A 17,150-nucleotide genomic window follows, 5' to 3' on the forward strand; every position below is an offset into this window, starting at 1 on the left:
TTCACATAATCTTATAGTTTTCAGACTTAAATTACGCTCAACTGTCTGGGTCGTTAAGGAAAATGTAAATTGGATAAAAGTTTGCCTCGTTAAAACTTTTTCAAAGCGATTGTAATGCGCTTTAAAAAATATTCGAAATAAAAATCATTAAAACGTGTCCCTAATTTTGTAACACGAAAGTAATTTATTTATTTTGTTAAAGGGCAAAAAGGTGACAGGGGACTGCCCGGACCGCAAGGCCCTCAAGGTCTTAGAGGCGAGTATTTTCTACATGTTTAAATTCTTCGACAACAGCGATTTCCAATATGTTCCATGCTACGATAACAACGCACAGGTTGTTTATAGAATATTAAAAAACTATGTTGGATTGGTTAATGATCATGTTTCCCAAAATCTCTCCTTCAGAAGATGCTAGCTATATTAACATTTATACTGTACTGAGTTATATCTGAAATATATTATGTCCATGAGACAGTTAATATAATTCTGAACTGAAATTAACCGCTTAAAATATTTAAAATTAACCCGCAAATTTAAAGGACCAAAGATTACAAGAAGAAATAAAAGTCTATAATAGTGTTTTTCGAATTTTTAATAAATTTCCTAACTAATTGTGCGTCTCAAATCAAACTAAGAATTCATTCAGTAAATCTTTCTGTTAACCAAAAGAAATTATTGTATACTTACTACCCATTTTTTTAAATAAAAATCATTTTTTTCCAAAAATAGAATACGGGGTCGTACAAATATTAAAAGGATTACTTACTATCCACTTTCCGTGAGAAATTAGTTAAATTAAAAAAAAACGCGATATAATATCAAACTATATTCATTTCAGTTCTATCCATACCTTTTTTGCAGTCAGAAGGTCAGAAATATTAATCTAAAAGAGCACTATACCTATCACGAACCAAAACCAGATGAAATTCGTTTAAATCGTTTGATACATTGTCGTAACTTATTTTCAAATCGGATCTCGCTTCGTTTAAATGATAAAACAAATACGGGGTATTTATTATTCGGAAGACAAAAGGTTTCTCGTCGATTCGTCGAGTATTAAAATGTTTCTTCGTTGGCCCTAGATATTTCAATTCGAACGAGCGAATTGATCGGGAATGGTGGATAAAGAGAACGCGGCAGGTGAATACACATTTACTCTTCAGCTTGATTGCAGTTCCTCATCGATACGTTGTTAAAAGTCTGCATCGATCTGTTTCGTGCAATTAAAAAGTTTGTTTGCGTTAAAAGCTTCACCGACAACTATAACTTTACGTGGTGGAAATGAAAATCGCCGCACAAACGGTCCAGGTGCTTTCGTTGATTGTTTACTTCGATTACATTGATTAAATAAATTAAATTCGAACAAAAAAAATACCCCACAACTACATTAATTTGTTGTTTTGCACAGTCAATGCCGACTTTGTGTCAAATTTTATTTAAAGGAAGAAGGGTAGTAAGGGGGACATATTTCACAATAAATGAATATGTACATTTGAAATAAAAAATTATATTAGCACATACAAAATGAACCAGTATTTTGGTATTCTTTGTCTATTGATTTAATTGATAAAATATTCAAAATTTTTGGCTAATTAAAGGGTACAAAAGTATCCAAAGATACAACATTTTCAATAACACCCTGTATCTAAAAATCCAAGTGAGCTATGATATTTCTGTTTGTGACACTTTTAATTCAATGAAAAGGTATCCTATTAATAACGAAAATATTCCGTAAAACCATCAAAAACACTGTATAATAGTATAATAGTAATAGTATATTACTGTGTATGTAGATAAAAAGCATACCCAGCTTGCTTTGTCTTTCCGGTTACAACGTAGGTAAATACGTATTTTATTTTTTTTAAATATCATACCGAACTATTTTATAATCAAATTTTCAAACTTAAATATTTTGAACATCTAAGTATATCTATTTGTACGCAGATTTTTTTGAATAACAGTTTTTATATGAGTTTTATTTTTAACAGATATTTATAAACTTATAATATATATATATATATATATATATATATATATATATATATATATATATATATATATATATATATATATATATATATATATATATATATATATATATATATATATATATATATATATATATATATATATATATATATAACTATACAAATGAAATGAATATAAATATGTAGGTAAATAAAAAAAGAACTAACAAAACAAAGAGGGGAATCCCCATTATTCGCCGTCTTTTTTATTATAAAATTTGGGGAATTTTTCTATCTAACAGCCGCGCGTTCGTAATAAGTGTACAACTGATCTCGAGCCGATGTTTAGCTCAAGCTTCAAAAGCTTTAAAGACCTGCCTATCAAATTTTCTTCCAGCTGTGGTATTGGGTCATTTTCATTTGAAATGTTATATTTGCAGGTTCGTACTAGTTTTTGAAAGATCAGTATCTTCATTTTTTTTTTGTTACAATGTGTTGAAAAGGTTCATTTAACGAGTATATTGTTAAAAAAAGAGCGTTCAATTTAGCAATCACATATATCGTTGCATTTTTATAAGTGATAATGGTAGCTAGTTAATTTTGTTTATATTCTTAAATTAGGCTTGACGGGACCACGAGGTCGCCCCGGAAAACCCGGCAATCATGGAACCCCGGGCATACCTGGGATAACAGCCTGGAAAATAATGGATAATTCTTCTCATTACCTTGTTCCTCCTTCGATTGCAGGTAGGTTACTGGTCAACATTGAACAACGCAAAGAGGTGAAAATTACTTTTCCAAAAAACTGAAAATCTTCCAACCGCCTGAGAGAAAATATTTATTTTTATTTTGTAAGTCGCTTAAAAAGCAAAGGTGATTTGGAAATCTCTTTATAACTTGAATACATCTTTTATTGATTTTTTATTATTATCTGACTTAATGGTAGTTGCTAATTATCAATTATCACCATTACATGTGAGATATTAGATACAAATTTGGTTAGTTTAAGGTTTAAGGTTACTGTTTCCAGTTTTTTTTTTCTTAAGATGTAAAATTTTAAATACGTTCTGAATTCGTCTTATCTTATTAAAATTAAAAAATACCAAATGGTGCACTCGAAATATAGCGGAAATTTGCGTTAATTAAACAAAATTCTATTAGCTACAATTTGATTGGAAACGAATCAGTGTGGCATACGATATTCAGCGGACCTTCGTTGTGTTTTAGTTACAAATTTCATTAATTTGTTGACGCAGAAATAAATAATTCGCGCACTATTTTGAGTCAAAACAACTTGTTTATGTCTACCAATTACATTTTCGAAATTAACATTGCAATTCGGCAGTCAATTAACACATGATATAAATCCAAAAATCAGCCGCTGTAAAGTCAATTTTAACATCTTAGTGAATTAGTGTTACCGAAACTATAATATAATTAGTTTATTATAATTAGGTATTGTACCCGACAACACTATATTACTACATGTTCATTATTATACCAAACAAAGTACAAATGGGTAACTACAAAATACTTATGCTGAAATAAATATTCTACAAGAAAGAGTACGCTTTAACTTATTAACACTAGGGCATCAGCAAAACAGATCAAATGAGCTGAAATGAAATGAAATGAATTGAAAGCGAATGAACCAGGGTTAAAATATTTGACTAAGCTGTCACACAAATGCCACTCTTATTCTATCTTAATTCAACGTAGGACTTTAAATTTTTGAATAGAGAAATATAAAAAAGGAATATGACTGTTTTTTGTATGATTTACGACATCTTTGCAAACCAAAAAGTTTAATTTTTAAGTTATCTTAACATAAGAATTTATATCGAACCAAACATTTTCTTACTTTATAGAATCAAAAAAAAAAAATCTTTTAAACAATTTTTTTAAATCTAAACTGCTTTTCACCAGTTCTCTTGTATCACTTCCGCATTGGCTTAATCAAACTGTAGCTCATGCAAATCCTTTTCACTTACTCCTATATAGGTTCTATTTTACTCTATATAATAGTACCTTCTTCTATGCATCTTGAATGATAGCTTGCTTTATTCGCAACTGCTATTGAATCAGCCGGAAGATATTTTTATCATTTCACCGAAATAGTCTTCAATTCATGGCGTCATGATATTCTTCTGTCTGGTACGACTGAAAGATACTAAACCTATTTACAATTTTTTTGGATTTCTCCCGCTTCGGTTGTTGATGAAACGAACGTGCAAACGTTTCGCCAATCATCCTGTGGGCTTCGTCAACTCAAACTGATTTGCACTCTAATTTGTACCTGCTTATAAGTTGTAACATTATATTTCTTAACAACTTTTGATATGTGGTCAGTAGTGTTTTGAATGTTAGGAAGGACCACAATGGCAAGTGTAAGGTTGCTTTTGGACTCATTGCCTTTGGAAGATTCGGTGAAGTGTTTTTTTGCGGATAGTTAAGATGGTTAAGAAAATCTCGCGGGGATTTTTGGCCATGAGAATAAATAAAATAAAATAAATTACAAAAAAAAATGACAAGATTTGATTCAAAATTCTCGGATTTTCATATATCTGAAATTATGTTGAAAATTTCAGGAACAGGAACTTTAGTAAAGATGTAGAAGCTAACCAGAAGATGATTTCTAATGTAATGGTTTTTAATTCTAATAGCTAGACAATAAGTTGGAGAACCAATAATACTAAGTCGAAGGTGTAATCCTGATTTGTGAATCTCAGCGAGTCCGCAGGAACGAGGAATTTTAGAGTGGTGTAGGGTGGCAGATTTTTTCACCGGACGATTATTAAGCTCTTTTCTATTGCAGCCTGTCCGTTGACAGGCCGTCAATAAAATCTTATCGAGAACTGATTATATTTGTGTTTTGGTGCTATAAAACATTCATTAATCCATATCTCGTTAAGAAAAATATTTTTTTCTGCTCTCTTCCGCGCTGCTTGATACCTCTCAACTACTTTGATCGCCAGCAAACAATTCCATTGCTTTCCAGTAAAAGTGCTTTACGGTTATACTCTTCCCTGGCCAAATCCGTATTTTTTAAAGCGGTCCATAAAAGTTCGATTACAATTTCATCTAGGATGGGAATTTCTTTTTGAGTGAATAAATAATAAAAATAGCTTGACCTGCAGTTTAATTTTATTGCAGTGCTTATAACCAACACTGAAATTGACAGGAACTGGAGAGAATTTGCCAGCTCAAATATTAGAGATTTTGCTAAATTAAACATTTAATTTAGAGCGCAAGCACAAAAACTTTTATTAATTCACAGTTTTCTGGTTATTGTATTCCATTAAATCGAAATTATAAAAGACTGGGAAAAACTGCGAAACTTTAAAATGCGTCTCGAAAATTATTTTTCCGAACAATCAAAGAAAATCAATCTGGACGTTTTTACAGAATCAGGAAATAACCGTAATTTGGCAACGTCGCAAATTGATCCGCTCAGAAAAAAAGGCACCCAATCAGCTAAACGTTCGAGAACGAATTTCCCAGGTGCGCGTTTATACCAAACCCACCTCCCACGCGCCCCCTCTTAATTCAGTTCTTTATGGCTCAGGCTGCTATCAATCAGCGCGACAACTAACAAAATATAATTAATCACTCGCACTTTTTAACCGACTGAATTATTGCAGTTGAGAGTTGGGGAAAATTTCAAAGTCCGCGACGTTATAAAAAAAGGGACCCACGTCGGCCTGCGATAAATCAAGGCATAAAAAATGACATCAATAAGTAGGTATGTTGTTGGTCAGTCGACGGCTTTATGTGACTCTTGTTAGGCGGAAATATGGCCGAAATGAATTACCCAACAATTTTGGGATAATATCTATGAGCACGAATATTAAAAGTACTTAGAAGTCTATTAAAAGTATTAAAAAATGACATCAATAAGTGGGTGTGTTGTTGGTCAGTTGACAGCTTTATGTGACTCTTTGTTAGGCAAAAATATAGCTCAACACAATTACCTACAAGGATTCTGAAATCACATATATTTGCCGAAGGATATTTAAACTATTTATAAGTGTATTAATAGTATATTATGCAACAAGTGCGTGTTTGCGAGTGTTTAATAAACACTCGCTCCGCTCGTGTCAAATAAACTCGTGAGTCAAAAAGTTTACCGAACGTGTTGCATACTATACTTTTTCTACGACCGTTTTTTTTTAATAGTATATCGTGCAACAAATGCGGTAAAAGACATTCAACTCACGAGTTTATTTGACACGAGCAGAGCGAGTTTTTAATAAACGAATATATTCACTGACATGACTGTCAGAATTGACAAACATCAAAATTCAAGCAATGCGGTAAAATCTCCAAAAACATGCGATTGCTCCCAAACCCGTGCGGTAATATCCCGGAAATGTTCGAAGTGGCTCGGATCCGTGGGGCAAGAAACTCACGTAGTAAAGTGACGCTTCCCGCACGCTAGATCGGTGTATAATTAGGTACTTTACAGAAGGAAACAGCAAAAAATGTAATTTTTTCTTTTATATGGACAGGAAAAAAGATAGAAAAGTTCCGACAAAAATAGCTCTTAACCCCTTGAATATGATTTTTTGAAATACAATTCAAACCAAGTTTTCCCCAACTTACACTAACTAAAGCAAAGCAGCACTAACCAATTTGTCACAGATTACTTTTATTTTTTAGCCACTCGTTTATTAACTCGTGTTTAAAATGGTGTTTATCAAACCTGCTGCATAACATACTATATGTATACAGGATTCCTTATCAATTCCCGTCACTAGTAAAAAAAAACTGCCTGTATGGAAAGTAAGGAAGGATAGAAAAATTCTCATCAAAATGGCGCTGAGCTCCATCAATGTGATTTTTCTGAAAAAGAATTCAATTAAAAATTTCCCAAGTATACCCCAATTTGGATAATACTAACCACAACTTACCAAGACCAACAAATTTGTGTCAGAAGAATTCAGCTAACTAAAATAAGAGCTTTATTTGTATTGTTGAAATACGTCATCTATAGAGGATTCGTTACAAATTCTTCTGTGGATAGTAAAAAGAACAGAAAAGTTCCCACAAAAATGGCTCCTGATTCTTTCAATGTGACGAACCAAAACTTACCAGACGAATTCTGACAATTAAAATGTGTGTTATGTACTTATTATTATTATTATTATTATTATTATTATTATTATTATTATTTAAATTCTACAGGTACAAACTATGGTTAATCAGGAAAAATAAACAAGAACAGAGACATTTCAAAGAAGTTCAATTTATGTAAAAACATTGTTAATTGTATCATAACTAATTGTAAGGAAAGACCTCTAAATTTACTACAAAACTACCAAAACTACGACTATAGATGATAGCATTCGGATTACAAAATTTCTAAGAGTTAAAATTCAGCACTCCAGGTTCGAATGGTTTAGTTTTCAGTCAGTTTAGATTAGTTTCAGTTATTCTCGAAAGTTTATTTAGGTGACTTGAAATTCTTATGATTTTACGGTAGGTGCTCCAATAATACTTATTGTTGAACAGGCATGCAAATTACCGTTTCATTGTGTCTAAGCGAATGTGAAAAATGGCGGTGACATCTCCAAATGTTTATCGATCAAGCAGGTAGAATAAAAATATAGTGATTCGTTTGATGGGCGTGCATCACACAAAACGGATTTGCCCTATTTTCAATATGGTCATTTTCATTCTTGTTGTAGATTTATTGTTTTCCCTCTTTTTAATAAAATAAAAATTTGACATTAATGAAACATGTAAGAAAGAATTTCATTGTAATTCTCTGCTGCAGAAAAAACATTGTAAACGCTGCTATTTAATTCCGAAAACTTCATTGGCAATAACAAAATACTCACCGCTTGTCGAAGAAGTAATGCTCAAAATCATTATCTCATATCATATCACCCTCTCATTCTAATATCAACTCTTTGTCAATATTTTATTCAAAGGTTTCATTTGCACTTACAAATTTTACAAATTGTTAAATTCATGTCGATTTTTCTTTGCAAAACTTGCAGCAGGGCAAATTAAAAGTATTTGTTCCTAGTTTCTTAATGGGAGAGAGTAAAAAAATGACAGTGATCATCAAACATTATGAACAACATCCAAGTTATATCGAAAAGTTCAGATAAATTGCAATGCAATGAGTTTTCGGAATTTCAGTTTTTAAGACCTACACACCCCGAATCTTTCCTAAATTGGGATCACACTAATTTGCAATCAATAGAACGACGAATATGATGAATGAAATTAATGTGACTGCGGCGTTGCTGCAGGGGCAAGATCAAGTAAATAAAAACTTATATAGAAGTAAGAATAACATAAAAATAGAAAAATTGTAATACATTATATTATTTAAAAAAATCTACCATTTACAACATCATTTGTAAATTTTAGTGATCATTTTCCGAGGTCTCAGATAGTCGTTAAAGTGCAGAAACATAATAAGAGGCTCTATAGTGCTTATTCTTTTATATTATCCATTATTCTATTTGCACTTTCTCCATTTTTCACAATTCACTGTCTTTATTCCCCCTTGACAAATGGTTTGAAAGTCCCTCATTTTAAAATTACCAAACCCTTTCACTTACGTCCATAGCAATTCTATGGGGTTTAATTCACAGTGATATGGCGGAAGACGACACCGTTATATATCATTTTGAAGCTTTACCGTCTATAACAAATTTCGTATATCAGGCTTATTCAAATTGACAATCTCCAGTGGCGCATTTTCAGAATATCTTTCTAAAATTGCTTTTTATTTAAAGTAATCCAAAGTTTAATTTAAACCGTAACTTTTAAAAATATGGCAAGTTGTGTTATTTCACTTAAAAAATATTGTTCCTTCTTTTTTTTATTTTTAAGAAAAAACACAAATCAAAACTATTTAAACTATTTGCCTTTATTTCTGATTTTATTGTAGATAAGATAAAATGTGTTACAGGCTAAGAACGACTAATATTTCTGTATTCAACAGACGTATTATTATTGAACACGCTGAAAATGTTTACTGAAAATACGTTTCCGACATTCCTAATTCCCAATCGCGACTACCGTACAAAACACTGCCTGGGTTTCAAAGCATTGTATTAAACTGTCAAAGAAATTGAAGGAGTTATGAATAATACCTTCGCAACACTTTAAAACAACTTGGGATTGTTGATATTCGCTAAAAATATGGTAGAAGTGAATTAGAACAGTTCTTGTTGGTAGATTATAAAGTATATTAGATCTATATTGCTAATTGCTAATTATTAGTAAATAAATGAAAAAATAAAATAAAAATCTGAGAACAGACATATGCTTTACCATGGTGGTTAAAACTTTTAAATATTATTGTCGTTTATAGGAATTCAAAAACTGAGTAATTAAAAGTGCCATCAAAATTTCTTCACTTTTGACTTTTCACTTAATGATATTTTCATGGTAATTTTCATAAATCTTCAAATTCTAATTCAAAAGAATTTACTGCAAGAATGTAACTCATATACAGGGTGGCACCCGGTGGATGTCTATTAGAAATGTCTAGCCGAAAGGATCAACGGTTTTACTTTTTGTTATATAAGGTGATATACTAGGATGCGCTCTCTCGCTTTAAAATATTCTCAAGTATGGAGTGTTGCCGCTTCTATATAAACGTGGCAACATGTTACTAAGTTATATGGCGCCCTAAAAAAATAGAGTAGATTTTGTTTATGTTTCTCTATTTTTTACCTTTGTTGAAATAAATAATTTCTTAGATTTGCAAGCAATTGGGACCTTTGAAGAAATCTTAAGAGTTCCGTGTTTTAGTTAAACGGGAAGCTGAACTTTTCCGGGCAGTTTTTCCCAGGGCTCAGGCATTCTTTCCTTTCATACCATTTTAAATTGAATATACAGGGTGTTTCTAAAATTAGATTTTGAATTTTTAGAAGCACGGTTTATTATTATTTTTGAGTAGTATGCCCTGTCTATTCCTTCATTATCGAATTTTAAGAAAGAAACTAACCGATTTTGTTCTAGTTTAAATTCAAAGTAATGTTAACATTGAAAACCGTCATTTCGAAGAAAGTTTCGGACACAGACAGAATGAACTTCGTGAAACCATATTCAGTTAATTTTAGTTTCTTTCCAAGTAACCCAAAATACTGATAATTTACCAAAAAGTGCAAGTTGGTGGTCTCTACAGTAGAGCGCCATATTTTTCATATATAATCTATTTGTGGATTTTTAGTAATAGTAGGATTTCAGAAAAGATAGGTTGCTTGCGCGACGCCTAAGCCTTCCTTTATCGGGGCTTGGGACTGGCAGTGACAGCTCGTGAATCACTCCAACTACAGCTGCATCAGATGGAGCTGCCAACAAGATGTATGAGAATCTCAAAGAATAACTTGAAGGTGCAGCTCTAAACGCTCTAGGAAAGAGAAATAAGAGAACATTTCATAGTAATGATTGTTGGTGGAATGAAGATTTAGAGGAATTTATGAAAGTGAAGAAATCCTTATACTAGATATGGCTAAGCACACAGAATGCAGGATATTGTAAAAGAATCAGATCCAAACAAAAATGCGTGGGGCGAAAGTTGTGGTCATAAATGTTTCTTGCTGGGTAAGTTCTAGATCTCAGAGAATAAGCAAAGAAAGCCATTAATTATGAGATTCACAATAACCTTTATGTAGATGTAACAATGAAAGAGGTCAATCAGATATTAAAAAAGATGAAATTCAATACATTCTCATGCCCGGGAGGTGGTGTCCCTATCGAACTAATGAAGAAGAATGCTCCTGGTAGCGCTAGCGACATGTATGTGAAACATTCAATCAGATAATGAAAGAAAATGAATTTGGGCATACTAGTGAAAAAATTTATTCATAAGCTCGATCCACAAAAAAGGAAATAAAAAAGTTTGTAACCATTACAGGGGGAAATAGCTGTGACGTCATCAGTATGAAGGGTTTATTGACGCATCATTGAAAAACGACTGGGGAAAAAATTGTTGAAATCAAAGTTCAGAGGGATTGAACACCAGTAAGATTGTTCGTAGACAATCTCTTTACTTTTAAGCAGATAGCTCGGAGGGAGGAATTAGAGGTGATATTTGTAGGTCTTAGAAAAACCTACGATTCAGTACTCGAATTGAATAGAAGAAAATATTGGTTGTTACAGCCAACAAAGGTCTAAAGCAATTTAAACGCTATTTAAAATCTATCTGGAGCAAGCTCTACGTAACTGAATGAAGAAATGCAAGAGCATGGGCATACATTTGTATGACGAACATAATCATACATGGCGGTTCGCTAATGACCAACTAATATTAGTAGAAGATGATGATGACGTTAGAAAACTTATTGAAGAATACAAGTAATGGGGCCTAAAGATCAGTTTATAAAAAACTCAATATATGGTTTCGGCGAGATTCAAAGGAAAATAGAGCAAAGAAAAACTATTATCACTTAACCAAATCCTTGTCTATGGAACAAGAAAATAAAAGAAAAAGCCATTAAATAGATATGTGATGTGGCTGATGAATAAAAACATGAAGGACCGACTTCTTGCTAAGGAAATGGCCTTCTGAAGAAGAAAGAAAAAACTACTTTCTCATTTTTTATGAAATTTTTTTGACGAACGTGGTGGTACAACGCTACTTTTTTTAGTTACACCAATTAGCTTCGTACAGACTGTAAATTTCGTGTAGAACGCAAGGTTTGGTATTAAAAAACTGCGTTTTTGAGTCGATGGAAAACGATTTTTGCATTAATTCATCGCACCGGAATGCTATCCGAATTTTTGTTCATTAAGCAACGTACGCTGTCCAGTTTGGGACGCATAACTAGATTAGGGGGACGTTTATGATCTGCTTTGGATAAAGCCGTTATGTTTCCGCAAAATATTGTCCTTTGTTGGTGTCGGGTTGATAATTTTATTAACGGGGGATAGGGGACACAGGAATTTAATTTTCCCACTCGTATGTGTTGCCAGGATTGCGAAAATTAGGGTTGCACCTTCAGGTGATGTGGACAGTATGAAGATTTTCTTCCCCGGTATCTACGGATTTGAGGTTGCTCTGTAGTAATTTTGATTCGACAACAACCCAATTCATTTATGTTTTAAGAAGCTTGCAGCAAAATTCTTTGTATGTCTTCCTTTATATGACATTAGCCATTTGTCAGGTAGTTAAGGTACTAATGTAGTCAAGAGTTAGAAAGTCAAATTTTTAAATCTCATTCTTAAAATTTATTTTTATCTTCTTCTTACTATTAACTACCTGTTCCATTAAAATTTCCGAAATCATTGGATTATTTTTATTATTTGTGTCCTGTCTTTTATTGTCCACCCAGTCATGCACGTCTGCGCAGAAGTGGCTACGGTGCTTCTACAGCGACTGCCTGACTTTCACAAATGATTTTGAATAATTGTAATAACAATGTTTGTTAAATATGGGGAAGCAAAGTTCAACCAAAGGGTTTTAAAGAGGGTTTCAAATGATAATAATAATAATTTCCCCAAGGAATATACGCAGTATTACACAATTTATTTCACACCTCAAAGTGTTATTTAACAGGTGAACCAACTCATGCTGTTAACAGGTTATGTTTGCCTGTTCTTATTTAGTTGAAATGGTCTATTCTATAGAAAAATAGAAGTTATTCCGGAATTAGAAAAAGTAGTGTTTGCCCTTATCATTGCTGCTAACTCATGCAAATTGAGCATTGTTTACAAAAGTCAGACACACCTGGTAACCAAGTAATTTAAACTCAATTTATCCTTGACACAATTCGGCTGACTTTTATTTAAGAAAACACTTATAATGCCTAATATTTTTTAATGCATTCATTTAATATATTCATCCAGCTTTCTGTAATTGTACTTTAATTCAAAGATGGATTACGCTGTTGTCTCGATAATTTGCTTTCATTTCAAAAAAGAAATGGACACATACGTAAAACTCATATGCTTTCATTGCTTCAATTTAAATTTTTAATGCTTTTAATTTGTTATTTTGATTGAAATTCGAGCTTTGGATGTTGTCGGTGTGATTGTGTATAATCTTAGTAAATAAAGGCAAATCTTTGGAAATATGGTGATGTCAAAGCAACTCATTAGAAAGTACTTCGACTACGTATGTCAATTCTTTTTTGTTTTGTGGTTATTATTTTTAATGACCGCAATTCCGAAATTCATTTTTAGTTCGAACGTGCGCCCTGCCTAGTGAGTCAGGCGATATATTTGAATTTGTCCATGCCCGCTCACGAACTTTTGTTTTGATAATGAGCAACGACGATGGAATATACGAGGCGCCTAGCAAATTTCTTTTTAAAATAAAAGTGTTGAGTTTTAGTCGATTTTTTAGAAGGAAATTATTTTGGATGTCGTTTGTGTCTTAAAACAAGACAGAGGTACACCGCATAGGGAATAGTATATACCGTAACTCCATTAATTACTTGTAAATCCTTGGAATCATTAGGAATTTCTCTGGAATTTCTTCTTCGTGGTATTCTTCGGAACTCCTTCATACTGTACAGCAGAATTTTTGTGCGCTTCACCACTGGCCTGAATATTCTACTGTCAATAATTCGCCTTTAGATATAGTAAAATTGCTATGAATAGACTATACTGAAAAGTTGATAAATGTACGTAGTTTTCTAGGAGCTTAAATAATACACAATAGAAATGTGGTAATGTTGATAAAGATCTGGGAGTTATGGTGGACTGTTGGTATTGGTATTGGTATTGGTATTAAAGGGGGGCGCCCTCGCGGGCGTCCAAGCACTTAGGCCACCAGATGGGCCCGTTGTGCCCCCAGGCCGCTCTAGAGGGCGTCCAGAATGCCGCCCCTCCTGTAGAAGGTCAGCAACTCCTTTAGCCCAATACCGTGCACTGAGTCCGGATCGATCAGGGCCGTTCCGAAGACTCCCAGTCTTGCCCATGTCAAGGCAGGGCACTCGGTGAGCAGATGATACGGGGTCTCCTCCCCTTCCATGCACCACCTACACTCCGGGTCGTCTCCAATGCCTAGCAAGCAGAGATGCCTCCTAAGCCTGCAATGTCCTGTGTAGGCACCCTCCTCAGTACCCCTTTGCACTCCTTTATCAACAAGGAGCGCGTACGCACTGACTTCAGCGCCATGAGTGCAGCCCTACTATCCGAGCAGAAGAAGACTTTCCTGCTTCCGTAGTTGAGCCGAAGCACCTCTCTGGCCGCCATCAATAAAGCGAAAATTTCCGCCTGAAACACAGTGCAGTACTGACCCAGAAGGACCGACAAGCTTGATCCCGTTGTCTCGCAGTACGCTCCAGCTCCAGCCAGATCTCCCATTCTGGACCCGTCCGTGTATCAGACAAGTCCATCCCAGGAGCCGACTCTGCCCTCTCTCCAATCTTCCCTTGATGGAAAGAGAAAGGTCAATTTATCAAAGAAGGTCATCTCGGGGATCATGACGTCACTCGGCATGCCCATGACCCCGCGATCCCCGCGACAGCCCTCTAAAATGTCGTACGGACCCCGATTGAAGGTTCCCTCCCTCCAGAGCCCGCAGCTCGCCAGCCTCACAGCTGTCCTGGCCGCCTCCATCTGCACCCGATCCGCCAGAGAGGGCAGCCCCACCAGAGCCTCCAGGGCCCTCGTGGGCGCCGTTCTCATGGCGCCCGTTATGCAGAGGCAAGCCAATCTCTGCAGTCTGTCAAGAACTAGCCTTGCTCCCGCTCTTTTGGTCCCCGGCCACCATGCTACTGCCCCATGCGTGAGCATAGGCACCACCATGGTACCGTAGATCCACTGCATGATCTTCGGCCCCAGGCCCCAAGTGCCCCCTACCGCTCTCCGGCACGCCCACAGAGCTCCAAAGGCCGACCTGGTCCTTGATCTTATATGTTCCTGGAAGGACAACTTAGAGTCTAACCATACGCCCAAGTACTTGACACTTCCGCTTGCAGAAAGAGGCACCCCATCCATCGAAATGTTGAGGTTGCACTCCATCTTCCTTTTCCTAGTGAAGATATCTCCACCTTGCCAGGATTGACAGCCAACTTGCTGTCCAGGCACCATTGTGAGAATCTTGCCAATGCCCTGTTCAGGAGCCCCTGTATCCTCCTCACGTCCGTCCCCTGCGTCATTATCACAAGGTGGTCTGCATATGCCTGAGTATAGGCCCCGTGTTCTTCCCTCAGAATATGCAATATCTCGTTCACCACTAGGCACCACAGGAACGGGGACAAGACCCCGCCCTGTGGACAACCCCGTGATGAACCGATGGAGACCTGCTCCCCACCCAGTCTTGCCTCGACCCTCCTGTCGGTTAGCATGGAGCGGATCCACCTTACAATGGCCGTCCCCACTCCAGTACTCTCCACCGCCCTGCAGATCGAGTACAGGGCCGTGTTATTGAAAGCCCCTTCGATGTCAGCGAACACGCACACCGACAGCCGTCCCGAGCCCATACCCTCCTCCAACCTGGAAGTCAGATGGTGAAGAACTGAGCCCACAGACCCGCCACTTCGGTACGCATGCTGAGCTGGCTCTAAAGGGGCCTTCAGCTCCACCCAGTCCCTCAGATACCACCACCAGTTTCTCCAGAGTCTTCATAATGAAGCTGGTGAGGCAAACAGGCCGGTACGACTTCGGGTCCGTGTAGTCCCTCTTCCCTACCTTGGGAATGAACACTACCCTGCTGTGTCTCCACAGCTCGGGCACGTACCCCCTCGCAATGGAGGCCCTGAACAGGTCCATCAGCGGGCTGGTCAGGAGACCTCCGTCCCTTTTGGTGGACTGTTGTTCGAGTTCCATATAGAGACTATCGTTGGGAAAGCACTGCGTAATTTGAAATTTATTCTGACAACTACGGAGCATTTCAATTGCACAGAGAGTGTCCAAATAAGGTGCATTAATGCTTTTGATTATTATTTCAAGCATTAATTGAGACAAAAAATTTTGATCGCCCTCTATTACTTCTTTATAACGGTGCAGAAGTTTTCCCATTATTCAAAATCAGGGTCTAGAGTGGTGGTGGTATTTGTTTTTTCTACTGGTGCGATTAAAGGTAGATTAGGATGTATCACATAAGCTAGCTACTTGACAGCACTGATCTGTGCATTATTTTGATACTTGAAGTTATATTTCCATTTCTTTTTCCCCATTGGTTCACCCGCCGTTTACAACTTTTCGTTTTTCATATTCAATACGGCCACTAGATGATATACGTCTATTAGGTTAATTCGCTTTGTAAAATCTTACTGCCAATAATAGTATTTTATGCAACAAGTGCAACAAGTGTGGTAAACGGCATTTGACTCACGAGTTCATTTGACACGAGCAGAGTACAGCCTAGCGAGTTTTTAATAAACGAGTGAGTTAAAAAGTTTACTGAAGGTGTTGCATACGATACTTTTTCTACGACCGTTAGTTTTTGGGACCATTTTCGCAAAACAACAAGAATACATTCACTGACATGACCGTCAGAATTGATATACGTCAAAATTAAAAGCGTGGGAAATATCTCCGAAAACATCCGATTGCTCCCAAATCCGTAAAGTAAAATCCCGGGAATGTCCGAATTGGCTCGGATTCATGGGAAGCGAAACTTAGGTGGTAAAGTGACGCTTCCCGCCTAGTTTTTTTTTAATTTATTGAAACCTCAATAAATTGCATGAATTTCTCAGGTAAAAATTTGTTAATGTCATTTTTTCATAGCCTAATGTTATGCCTTAGACAGAAAGGGTAAAAATTGGAAAAGTAAAAATAAATCGCAATGTATTAAAAATATGCTAAATAAATCTTGTAGGTTTTCTTTTTCAGAAAAAAATAATAATATGTATGGCTATTTTTAAAACTCGGTAGCACACAGTTCAAATTCCGTTGTTGATGTTATCATTTTTTTTCTACATGTTTCAAAACCCTTATGTATTGAATTCTATCATTCTGGCTTGAGCACTTTTGGAGATATTTAAGCGTTTCTGTACTTTTCATTGCCATTAGAACAAAGTAAATAGGACATTCCTGTATATCTTTTACACCATCTTCGAATAGCGCTAATGTTAAATATGTCTGATTTTGCTTTATAAATAATGGCGTCTATTGCTTTGCAAGTGTGAAGACTAGTATTTTTTTTAGAAAAATTTAAATATTGGAAAAACTATTAGGTTTAGGTATATATTATTATTAACAAAAAAGTTGAAAAATTTTAACAGGAATTCAAAACAAAATTCAAAAATAGAATGTTCCATT

The 17,150-nt window shown here is 35.4% G+C and overlaps 1 protein-coding gene across 1 annotated transcript in view; it reads left to right on the forward strand.

The window, feature by feature from the left end:
* The window catches only part of LOC132706029 (uncharacterized), a 154,168-nt gene that overhangs the window by 91,151 nt on the left and 45,867 nt on the right, over window positions 1-17,150 (forward strand). Inside the window, exons 5-6 of the mRNA XM_060677082.1 lie at window positions 203-256; window positions 2,589-2,714. Of these exons, the coding sequence (XP_060533065.1) occupies window positions 203-256; window positions 2,589-2,714 (180 nt within the window). The remainder of the gene's footprint in view (window positions 1-202; window positions 257-2,588; window positions 2,715-17,150) is intronic.

The sequence above is a fragment of the Cylas formicarius genome, unplaced genomic scaffold, assembly GCF_029955315.1.
Source record: "Cylas formicarius isolate icCylForm1 unplaced genomic scaffold, icCylForm1.1 PGA_scaffold_10__41_contigs__length_53128322, whole genome shotgun sequence".
NCBI classification, from domain to species: Eukaryota; Metazoa; Arthropoda; class Insecta; order Coleoptera; family Brentidae; genus Cylas; species Cylas formicarius.